We start from the raw sequence: 12807 nt of genomic DNA, 5'->3' as shown, positions 1-12807 counted from the left end.
AAATCTGATAGTAAATACTTGCCAAATCTGATAGTAAATACATGCCATAAACAAGTCTGATTACGGAGGTCGTCGACACCACTATAAACCACCAAGGAATGGATAGATGTCTTTACCCATCAGTTGCTGAGTCATACACCAGGAAGCCTACTAATGCCCAATCCAAGACTGACTAGACTTTTTAGGGTAGGTATTGAACACCAACTCTGCCCCGCCGGCAGTCATATCTTAATTAAGCAGGGATAAAACCATTTCGACTTACTGATGGTTGATTGTCCAATATAACCACTCCTAGACGGAACAATTATTTGCACTTTTAACCTAGATGATTCGTTTCTTTTTACTGATTTTCAAGTTTACTAGGAGTTCAATGTCCACTTAACGGGAGTCAGCAACAAAGTAATCGAGTCATCACGTTAACCCTTTTATTCACTCCCAACAATATTTTTTGCGCAAATCTAGAGAACCATATGGGCACTTCGACTCTAGCAGTAGTAACGATGCAAACTTTCACTAGAGGCTCAGACAAATCAAGGACTCCACTGTACAATGATTCATAATCAATGAGAAATATATCATAAGCAAAATTACAAAACTGCAAAATCTGTAATCTATAGTGTACCTTCTTATTGAACAGCTAGTCTCTGGAGATGGTCCAAGAAGACCCCGAAGCTAACGTCATCCGTGAATATAATGTCCCCTCCTGGAGCTGGTGCGTCAGAGTTATACGTGGCTGAAGGATTCAGTTTCGCCAAAAGAAAACGAGCCTGCCACCACCACGGTAGATGAAGATGATCAGATTTTGCCAAAACTTGATTAATAATTTACCAATAGTAATATACAGTTGGATTAGAGGTCCATGCATGGAAAGGTATCATTGAACAGCTGGTACTTAGAACCACTGAATTTTCCAATCCTTGCTTTCAAGGAAGGAGAGAAAACGAAAAAGCATAGTTATTGTATAATCATAACAACTGCCAAAAGTTGTAATTGCAGAAATATGTGCATGCGATTACTTCACCACTTTAGCTGGTCAAGAATATCAATCGGATCGATGGTTTGAGTCTATCAATATAAGTCCAATTTTGCCATCAGTGATATCAATGGGATGGATAGCCAAGTACACCAATATCGCAGTTTTTTCCTATTTTCTCGTCAGTGATGATCCCACAATAATAAAAATAGAGGTTATGTCCTATGAAACCAAATAAGAATCATATCATGCGTGTGTTGCATCTCATAAAATCTTGTGCCAAGCCTCATCTCAGTCATTTTAACGGGTCCAAGGAGACATTCAGCAAAATTCAGTTCAGTGGAATTGGTTCAGTACACTCTTGATTATTGCAGATCAAAGAACAGATCTAAACAGGAATCAACTAAGAAATTTCTGTAATTCACTTAAAGTGCTTTAAGTAAGGATATTTCACAAGCAAGAGTGATCTAGTAGCAAAATAAATGTCGTAACGGTTGATGCATATGGTTGAGCCTAAACCTAAATATCAAGGCATAATCCAACTGCGTACATATACATATATCCCTTTTGCTGAGATTAGGACCAAATCTTCACCCTTTGGTGTTAAAACATCAAAGCCTTAACATAAGGAGTGGATGGGATGAAAAGTATCACTTTATAAAGCAAGGGCCTTTCCTTCCCATTCTTTTCTCTCTTTTTTTTAAAAAATTTTGGAAAAAGGCACTAAAGGAATCAGATGGTAATGTCAGCTTTCACATATAGATTTCCATTAGGATCACAATATATTTTTTAAACACGATACCTGAGATCCATGCTGATCACATACGACCAAACGAGGCACCGGAAATCTCTCCTTAATTATCGCATCAGCATCAGCATGAGGACCTTGAAGTAGTTGCGCAAAAGCCTGCAAGAAAAATGAAAAATGTCCATAACTTGCTAAACTAAAATTTATCCACAGTTTCATCTCAGAAAGCACCCAACCTGAACTACGAAATGGATTAGTTTAACATGATATATGACCAGGGGACGTGTAAATAAAAAATGAATCCCAGACATTATGGCATAAAAGAAACTTGGGTTCACTCAAGGAACATTTGTGCACCATAAAAGTCAAGAAAGGAACCTCAGTATGGAATAAATAGAACTAAAGAAATTTTATTGCAAAACAGGATAAAAGTGTCCAATGAAGCAAGCAAGGACCTTAGGACTAACATTGTTGCAATGAAACATCTCGATTACCTCCTTCAAGGCTTTTAACTAGAACCCATATTTGTTTGCCTTCTTCAACAAGACAAGCATATATAAGTTCTATTTATAGTATTTAAACTGACTAGTGACTACTGCAAATGCAACTGAAGATACATCAGGATTTCACCTTGGTCGTGATCTTTCAACAAATGCTAGCACAGGAAGAGGAAAAGGAGAGGAGAGAAATTGAGGGAGAGTGGCATCCCTTATTTGGAATCGCTAGCATAGGAAGAGGCTAGTGGAGGGAAGAAGTGATGATTTTATAAAGGAGTTCAACAGGAAAAACGAAGGTTATCAATCCTTCACAATGGAGGGAAATGGAGGGAGACCACTCCTCTCCATTTCCCCTCCCATCCCTTCTCTCCCCCTAGGAATTCTCCCAGACAAGGGAGAGCCCTCTCCCTCCAAATGCTTCCATCTCCCTCCTCACAAACATACACTTGGCATCAGAGACTATTTAATCCATTATTTGCCCTTATTGTCGGCATCAATGCAAATTCTGCAGTAGTTGCATGAATACTTTTCGAGGATTAGAAATACTAATTTATCAACTGCCTTTAATTCGCAAATGACTCAAATTGTCCTCCAATTTATGCATGATTTTACTTCTGCCTGGATACATGAAATGTTTCTGAAGTAGATATTGCAACGGAATACGATTTTTCTAACAGCTATTTAGGTGAAGAGTAAAAAAAAATGCCAATTTAAGAAGAGAATGAGACCTAAAGCCCTTGATTCTAATTAAGAGTTCAGAATGGTCCCATGAGAGGGCATAATGGCATACCCTCGGAAGCAATATAATCATAAATGGCATGTATCTATTACTATATGTGAGAAGCAAGTTAGTTTGTCTAACTTTTACTTCCCGAAATTGCCCTTGGTGTATATGTTTGGATTTATTACAACCATTATTTGAGAGATATAATTGTAAATTAGCAAAAATAACTACCCACTAACACACTATTCACTATCTCGTAACCCTATTTTCTCTATTCTCTCACCTTTTCTCTTTTAATTAAACTGCCGCTCCCCCTTCAAAAAAAAATATGAAAAACCTGCCAATACCCTTTTTTTTTGCAATTGATTTCTTTTATTATTTTTATTATATTTTAATACAAAATAAAACTTATTAGAAGTATTGTACATACTTTTCTTGTATCAATGATAGTTTGATTCGGACTTAAAATAAATTTAATATAATTAAATTTATAAAATCCATGCACTAACTCTATAAATTAATAAGAATATATTATTTATTCAAAAACTCTGCACATAGTACGGGTAAGGGTCTAATTTTATATAACCACAAAAGGAATTTTATTTACATGAGTCAACAGAAAAAACACAGATGATCAAGTTGGGTACAATTATAACAAGCAATTGTTTAAATGACCAACTTGGTCTGCTAAAGTTTCCATCGAGTTTTAATTAAAGAGCAAAAGCTCTGAGAGGCTCTCATGTATTTTTCTTTTTTTAATATAAACATGATAAGGTATTTTATATACATTTGTTAGTTAAATAAAAAAAATGACGATCAAGTTGGGTAAATTTTTAACATGCAAGTGCTTCATTGACCAGCTTTGTTCTGCTAAAGTTTATTTACATGAGTCAACAGAAAAAAACACAGATGATCAAGTTGGTTAAAATTTTAACAAGCAATTGCTTAATTGACCAACTTGTTCTGCTAAAGTTTGAATCCAGTTTTAGTTAAAGAGCAAAAGCTCTGAGAAGCTCTCATGTTTTCTTTTTTTTCTTTTTTTGTTCTTCATATAACCATGATAAGGAGTTTTATATACATTTGTCAGTTAAAAAAACATGACGATCAAGTTGGGTAAATGTTTAACATGCAAGTGCTTCATTGACCAGCTTGTTCTGCTAAAGTCTATTTACATGAGTCAACAGAAAAAACACAGATGATCAAGTTGGTCAAAATTATAACAAGCAATTGCTTAAATGATCAACTTGTTCTGCTAAAGTTTGCATCGAGTTTTAATTAAAGAGCAAAAGCTCTGAGAGGCTCCCATGTATTTTTTTTCTTTTTTCTTTTTTTTAATATAACTGTGATAAGGAATTTTATATACATTTGTTAGTTAAAAAACATGACGATCAAGTTGGGTAAATTTTTATCATGAAGTGCTTCATGGACCAGCTTGTTCTGCTAAAGTTTGCATCAAGTTTTAGTTGAACAGTACAAACTCAGACTTTATAAAATCAAGCTTTTCAACTACAAGTTCTTTTCCCACTTCAATTGGAAAAAGCTAAGTATATTCAAATTCCAGCAGCTCTCTCAAGTATGAAAACCAGTTCCTATCTGGCAAAAGCATACCTGATGTTCAGGTTGATTCTGGTATCCAGCTTTGCGCCATTGAGCTATAGTTGCGCCATGAAAAATGACAACAGTGACGAAAGCGTCTAAGAGCAGAATTCTGTCAGCTGCAATGGCAGCAACATCGAGAAGGGCTGGTTCAGGGCCCGTGTGGAAAGAGTACGAAATCAATGAAGGTTGAATCATGACAACTGAATTGGCAACATTCTCTCTGTTCAAGATCATCCTGAAGTATGCCGTCTCATCAGGGCTATTGTTGAAGACCTGGTAAAACACAAATTACCATAGAAGCCGGAGAATTTTGCAAGGACCCGGTGTTAAAAATTGGACTGCACTGCTAGTTCAAAAATGAAATTAAAGAAACGCGCGCACATACCTGTAAGAACTGGGAACGGCGTAAATGGAACATGAATTGGGGGAATATTGAGAGACGCGGGGATAAGCTGAAGGTAGAAGGGCTGTCCTTTTGGTAGTCTCCAAACCGGGAACAAAGATGTATCAATGCTCTATCCAGCCACCTAATTGGGTCGAAATCAGCCTTCATTCCAATTCAATCAATCAGCAAAACGCCTTAATAGTCTTTAACCAAATATATAAAATTAAGTGTGGCGAAAGAAAATTATGCGCAGCGAATGAGGCAGACACAATAGCGTATGGCAATGCAACATTATTCCCATGTAAGATCAAAATCACCACTGCGGAACCAGTACAAGAGCCACATGGAATATTACACCTCAGTCCACCAACAGCTCATAGCAACTAAATAAATTTGAAAGACACCTAGAGCTTCAGAGAATTCCAAACAAATGATAGTCAATTTTTAGGGACACTCCACCATCAAACATCTGCAATGCAGGGGTCAAACAGATTGGCAGGTTCGGGTTTTAAAATAAATTTCCGGGCTTCGTTCTTTTTCAGACCCCATTTTTAGCATAAAAAACCACCCAAAACCATTTGGGAATAAGAGAAACCAACCACCCAAATTTTTGGTTTTTTCAGGCGGTTTTCTGGGCCACGAATATAACAAAAGAATATTTACACCTTTATATTCAATTCTCTAATTATTTTCATTATACATAAACAAAATACCCGATATGAGAAAATAAGCTCAAAACAATCTAATAGATCCAACAATCTAATTTAGATAAAACATTCTAACCATCATAAATAACAAGTAGAAAACAAATAAGTATGACACACAAACTTAGAAATTAAGAATTTAAGTGAGAATATAAATTTCAGGTGGGTCCGGGTTGTACCCCAGTTGTTTCGATCAAGGACCATTATTTTCGGTTTGGTTTTCTTTAGCCTTGAAAACCACCCGAAAACCATTTAGGGAGAGAAAAAACCCAAATTTTAGGGTCGGGTAGATTCGGGCTTTCAGTTTTCCGGGTTTTCTCTTGCTAGGGTTTTATAATTTCATATGAGAAAACATTTGTCTGATAGTACCATATGAGCTTTTCTTCCACTAGACAGAACCAGTCTTTGACAGAGGTATATATAGGACCGTACACTTGACACAAACTAGGGAAAGCTTATTCATACACTATGCATTCCCACATCTATATCATGGCCTCCAAATGCCCATGGAGCAATACTGTATACACTACTGAAAAATTGGGAGAACTTGGGAGTCCCCCATGGCAGTTACCATATTCTATTTCAACCATATCCTCTTCCTTTTCCTCCCTTTTTTTGTCAATTTTAAACTTACATCTGCATTACATAGAGAAGACATATAAGATACAAATTTTACAGGTAAAAATTCCAAGAAGTTAGGTGAATCCATTAAATTTTAATTTACCTATCTTTATCATATCAAACATGTTTTGATTATTTAAACTTTGTCTCCATTGGTCTGTTCAGACAAAAAGTACGCAATATAGTAGTTACTAATAGAAGAAACAGCCATGGTGCTTCATCAGACAAAAAAAGAGATCATATGAACCAGCAACTGCATTAACACCCAAAATGCTCCGTCAACCTCACACACATTAGCAATGAAGTCAGTACTATAATATTTCGATTTGGTCTTACATTCCAGCAAAATCCAGCATGTTACAACAGTGCAAGGATCTTTGGATAAAGCATAACTTTTCAATGCCCCAAAATAACTGAAATTATTAAAAAGAAAAAAAAGAAAGAAGAACTCAGTAATAACCAAATGAGAAAAGAAAGGTATTCAAAATCTTCTTCTTCTTCTTTTTTATATTAGCATTTTAACATCCTCATTCATGGGAAAAATATAAGAATAAAACAGAAAACTTTAACTGCAATTTCAATTTCATCAAAACGGGAAAACATGATCCATTGTTTAAAGTGTAGACTACAATAGAAGAAAACGTTCACTTCTTGGTGGTCAATTGCGTCTATTACTTGTTTTCATTCAGATAGTTCGCTTGGAGATTTATGCCTCAGCCTTACACTAGTGAGAGTACTAAACTCCACAGAAATATTGTGGTTAACAAGGGGCCGGGAATGTAAGAGCCCTGGTATAACTCATTGATGCCAAAAAGAAAACTAGTAAAGGCAGATAGCACATTCACAACCAATTGCTACATAATCCTAGATGCTTAAAAATTCTTCACAGCACTCAAAATCGGCTGGTTACCTCAGTTTCCATTTTGAAAGAAACTTGGCGTGCCATGACTACAGCAGCTGCTTCTTGGTCAAATCCAGCTATCAACTCCTGCAGTATTCTACACAGATTTAACGGTTGATCGAACTATTATCAGAATATACAAAATAAAAAATCCCAAACACCATATTGATCCAATTTAGTTAGAGTTTGAACTTTGTACTTGGAAAAAAATATAGTAACAAATTAGGTCTTGACACAAATCCCCGAATTGTCACAGAAAAGATGAAAACAATCAACTAGTATGCTCAGCATAAACTATAGAGATGAGGGTGCCTTCAAGGAAATAGAGAACTTGGTTAAATTTAAAACCAGCCTTTCCAGAATTGGAGGTAGTTCTAAATTGGAAAATATATAGAAGCACGCATATCTAGCCACTTAGAAAAGGCGCAGAGAGAGAGAGAGAGAGAGAGAGAGAGAGAGAGAGACCAACAATAAAAAAAATAGCATAAACAATTACGCGGACCAAAACGGACGAACCCGTGCTTCATAATACATTCAATAGGATACTGACACTGGAGGCATCTCAAAGGACTCCAAAAGATGAGTCATATATTAAATGGAAAGAGGCCTTTAGAATTTAATTTATCTGCACTGACCCAAAAAAGAGGTTCTTACTAAAGGCTTCAAGATATTTATGCCAATTTAATTGGTGAGACAAATGAAGAATTTGACAGATCTTTTGACTTGTCAATAGTTTTGAACAAAAGCCAGATAAAGTCTGTGTGTATGCAGGCCAGACTACTTAATTTTCAAGAGCAAACCCAGAGAAGGTGTGCATGTGCGCTGCACTTCACTTACACACATCAAGAGGTTGAAAATTAGCAGGTTTGAATGCATTAATATTGAAGAAGAGAATAACAGACTACAAACACTCCATGAAACACTTTCAGTATTCATAATCGTTCTTCTAAAGAAAAAGTAGGGCTAAATGCTTAGGATTTGATGGAGTAGATTTTTATTTTTTTGGTCTCCATGATTTTTTTTTTCTGCTGTTCTTCCGTGGGGCTTTGAATCACTTTCATCTCTAACCTCTCACATTACAAAATTGATGTGAGTGCCATTAGTTAGCACATAAATGTTTCTTACCAGGCCCTGCAAAATGCACAAACTAAAAATAAGAAAAACTTACCTGAACACTTCCGGGTCCAGCAACCCATCTTCTAGATAACGTTGTCACGCGAAGTCTCATTTGACCACTACCATGCTGATAACTGGTGCATATATTCATCAAAAGTCAAATATGTTACACCTATGACATAGTCACATTTAAACTATATAGAACTTCATCAACACACACACAGACACACAGATTGGAGGACTTACTAAGTTAAAAATTGGAAGTAAAATAGATTGTTTGTTGATTGCATGGCAGCATCTTGACCATCCTTCTTAGCAATATCGAAAAATAAACATAATGCTGTAGCTTTATCGAGTCCACACAATTTCCATGCGCTAGTATGTCCCTGGCCAATGGCGGTATCTGAACACAGAGGACCTTTCTGCAACAAAAATCAACCGATGATTGAACTTTCCACCATAAACAAAGTACTGCACAAAGCATTAGAGGGAAGAGGGTATACCTTCTCAAGAGAAGCACAAGGCCCAATAATGCCCTGAACTTTGACGTCCTTTGAGCAGTTTATTTCAAAGATACCACTGCATAAACAAACATCACCACAGTGGGCACCAACATTGAACTAAAGGCATAAAGTAACATAGGAGATGAAAAATCAGGACAGTCAAACTTCGATCTTAAAAACTAATACAAATGCGATCCAAATTCAAAATATGAAGAAAGTAGATAATCAACAATCAACAATCAATGTACATAAATGAAGTTTGCTAACAGTTCCATATTAGGGAACCAAGAAAGTAGGGAACCAAATTCAAGATAAGTCATTCTTAACTTTTACTAACTTCAGTACTTCACATTACTAATGATGGGAATTTCAATGATTCCAGCTTTACATAACAGGAATAGGTTCACAATACAAGTCAATTCAACAATGCACAATCAAGTAGGATATCACTAGGTCTTGAAAAAGCGATAATCATAATGTTTTTAAGAAAAACACAAGTTAGAAGAAAATATTTAAGATTAAAAATGCAAAAAACTAATATAGAAAGTCAGACAAAACCTACTTGGATGACAAACCAAGATCATGTTCACCAGATTGAAATACACGTCTAACAGAGTCTTTAAATACTGAATGACCAAAGCTTTCTGCAAGAACAACAAGACCTCCAGTTCTTTCCACTGCTACTTTAAGTTCAGCAACTCCAACCTGGACAAACAAACAAAAAATACCTCTTATGCATCTCACTGAAACAAATGCAACAATTAAAGCTTCAGCAATTAAGTTTGCTGAGATAGGCCACGCCGACAAAAGCATAGAATCTTCAGAACTTTCTACCGTGTGATCCCTGCACTAGACATGTTTTTGCAACCAATCCCAGATATTACAGTAAATGGAATATAAGGAATCACAGGAACAATTAGCTAGCAATTTTCTTTTCTTATATTTCGCACAAAAATAAGATACATCATTATCAGTTAAGTTGAACTTGAAGGAATGCAGACTTTGAAATGTTAGTAACAGCTTGATGTGCCAAAATTAGTGAAAAATGTCTTCTAGAGTGAATTTGCTACTATTTCTAACTTCAAAACATCAAATAAAGGAGCAATGACCAAATTCTAGTAGATTGATCATTGGTCAAGTGCTACACAGAATACTACCCCTTATATAAATCTTTGACCGGATTATCCTACAAGGACTGATATGCAATGATCCTATGGAGCACCATGAAACAACAATAACAATAATGCTGCCATTTTCCCGCAAATTGGAGTCAGGTATAAGAATCCTCTGAGACCATTGGACTCTACCAACCATTATATGACATTTTATTGTGAGATCCAGCATTGAAGATTTAGTGCGTATATCTTACAGCATGCACATCAACTTTACTATCCTCCTCATTAAAGCATCCAAAAAGGATGATATCTCACACTCAGACCAAAAAAACCGAAAGCATAACGCAATAAAACAATTCAAACATATTTCCCCAATCATTTCCTTTATAGTGCTGAACACACTTTCTCAAATTAATCTGCTTTGAATCATTTCTTTCCTAATCCATCAACATATCCAACAAGGCATTCTCAACTTAGCAAATCTAACATTCTACTCATGCTAACACCTTTTCAATCATTTAAATGCCACACAATATTCGTAATCACTCTCTGCTCCAAGGAAATGTTTCCTTTAGTTTGTGACTCAACCAAGGTATTCTCTGTGTCATGGGATGCTTCAGATAACAAATCCTTGCTGCTATTGAACCAAGCTGAATTGCAATGGTACCGTCATGATTCACTTTAGAAATTAACTGAGGAAGAACTTCTACCACCAGAATGAACAATTGACAATTTAATCAACATCTTTAAACCCTAATATTGAAAACCATTGGTAATCAAAACTTTCATTGCACATACACAATCAATGAAAGCATATAGATTTTGCTAGGCTCCATTCTAGAGAACAGAAAAGAAGCAGAATGTCACATACATGAAGAGGAGGCCAGAGAAAAGCTAAGTAATACCTGATCAAGTGCACATGCAAACAAATCAAGCACATGCCCTTGGTTTACAAGCTGCTTTGCAACTCCTTCATAGAATTTCACAGCTTTATGATAACACGGAACAGAATCTTTGTCCAAATCTTTGTGCGATCGAATTGGCTCGGAGAGATTCTTAGACACGATCTGCAAAACAAATAATTGAGAATAACTACGTATAGTATTCCCACCAATAAAGTATCAATCTATAAACCAAAAATTGCAAAAAGCTAATCTAAGAGCAATATAGTACATCTATTTAAAACATTAATTAGAGGCAAATAAAAGCAGACAATACATACAAATCATGTTAAACTTGCTAAAATCACGACATAATTAGCAGCTCTGTTTGTCAGTTCACCCTTATCAAGTACTCCAACCAAAAGGTTGGTCCAATTAAAATCAATATTAAGTATCAAGCAGCACATGGGTGCCATTACACTTCACTGTCAGACTGAGCAAGCACGCATAAGATATGCCACCAAGTTCTGATAAGAAACAGCCAGGAGAGGATGACGGCCCCCTTCAAGTTTTTTTTTTTTTTTCCATTTTAAAGGGGAAGCAAATGGCACTAACAAGAGAAGCAGTGGAGCAGCACTTACAGCAGCCTGACCTTCAGTTGATGGGCCGCCGATAAAGGCCATGATTCTTGCTCCAGAGCCAGGCACACAAGCTCCCAACAAACTCGCAGCCACACTCAAAGCCGTGCTTGTGCACCTTGTTGCCCTCTGATCTGAAGGGACAGGCCACGGATCTCTCTGCAGCTCATCCAGAACCTGTTATGACAAAACGTAATCAATTCCCCACAAAATCACAACTGCAGTTGAATCAAAAGGCCACCAAGGTACAGGTGGTTCATTCTCTTATATTCTCCATGATTACCGCATTGATGGCAAACTCGCACTCGGATGCAGGAACTAGGAACCTCGCAATGCTCTCTGCATCTAGCCCGTCCCGGACGCCGGCAATAACCCCAGTTGCAGGCTTCGGCTTCTTGGCGAAGAAGCTCATCTGTTCGAGCAGCAGCTCCTTGGTTACCTCCTTGGACCCCCTAAACACATAAGCTTTGGGCATCGCTCCAAAACCCAACTCGTGAACCTGCACCAATGTCCCAAAAGTAATGAGCCCCACGAGCGCGTGCCCGGGCAAGAGACCGATCGCCTGCAAGAGGGCGGATTTGAGGAAGCCAAGCTCCTCTTCGATGATGCATGTGTCGAGGACGAAGACGAACACAGGGGGCATGGAGGGCCGCTGGGCTTCCTCGGGGGAGGCATACTCGATGGTGGTGTACTGGGGGAAAAGCTCGGCGGGGAGGTTGTCGTCAGAGATGGAGGCATAGTGAGGGGGGAAGTGATTGCGCTGGAAGCAGAAGGGACAGATCCAAAGCTTGGCGGCGAAGTCCACGATGGAGAACGGGTTGAGCACCGAGCGACAGGTCCGGCAGCGGAGCGGCGAGTAGGGGAGGACCGGCAGCTCAGGGAAGGCCTTGATCGGAGTGTAGATCGCGGAGACGGGGACGACGCAGTTAGTGGACTCCTGCTTGGTACCCGGGATCACGTTCCAGGGCATCCGGACGCCGTCCTGCGCCTCCAAGTCCAGGAACTCCGTCATCTTTGCCGGGAAATTCTCAGATCGGAGGAGTGGGGGTGGGAATGGCAGCGGTAGGGTTCCGGTGAGGGAATTATGGCGAATCTCCTCAGATCGGAGAAGGACAAAGGGCACCTGTGCCGCTGCCTCCGCCTGTTCCTTCCTTCGCCTGGGATAAGTTTATTGACGAGGGAAAATTGTAGCATGCATCCTAACATTTACTTTTAGCCTTATTTCTGTCCTAACTTCCATTTTTTTTTTCCTGAATTACCCAACGTTAATATTTTGTTTTCATGACTATCAGTGACCTCGCTGTCCTTTTTCACGAAAATTGATGATATGGAACATTAACGGCTGATGTGGACATTTGTGTGGGATCCTTTGACACGTGGACCAACTTTCTATGCCACCTCA

At 37.9% G+C, this 12807-nt stretch overlaps 1 protein-coding gene across 1 annotated transcript; it reads right to left on the bottom strand.

The window, feature by feature from the left end:
• Positions 1-400: 400 nt before the first annotated feature.
• Positions 401-12600, bottom strand: LOC116213473 (protein transport protein SEC23). Its single transcript, XM_031548433.1, has 12 exons — positions 11689-12600; positions 11409-11582; positions 10792-10953; positions 9334-9476; positions 8772-8847; positions 8515-8690; positions 8321-8402; positions 7162-7239; positions 4927-5088; positions 4551-4814; positions 1776-1880; positions 401-767 (listed from the first exon to the last, which is right to left on the bottom strand). Exons 1-12 carry the CDS (start codon positions 12415-12417, stop codon positions 627-629), a joined length of 2292 nt encoding a protein of 763 aa, XP_031404293.1. The 5' UTR covers positions 12418-12600; the 3' UTR covers positions 401-626.
• Between the last annotated feature and the right edge of the window lie 207 nt (positions 12601-12807).

The sequence above is a fragment of the Punica granatum genome, chromosome 7, assembly GCF_007655135.1.
Source record: "Punica granatum isolate Tunisia-2019 chromosome 7, ASM765513v2, whole genome shotgun sequence".
Classification (NCBI taxonomy): Eukaryota; Viridiplantae; Streptophyta; class Magnoliopsida; order Myrtales; family Lythraceae; genus Punica; species Punica granatum.
This window is presented reverse-complemented; position numbering and strand designations above follow the sequence as displayed.

Coding starts and splice junctions, on each gene's coding strand:
- LOC116213473 (XM_031548433.1), bottom strand. CDS start 12,417: ATGACGGAGTTCCTGGACTTGGAGGCGCAGGACGGCGTCCGGATGCCC. Junction 11,583..11,688: donor GCGAGTTTGCCATCAATGCG/GTAATCATGGAG, acceptor TTGTCATAACAG/GTTCTGGATGAGCTGCAGAG. Junction 4,815..4,926: donor GCCGTTCCCAGTTCTTACAG/GTATGTGCGCGC, acceptor GTGTTTTACCAG/GTCTTCAACAATAGCCCTGA.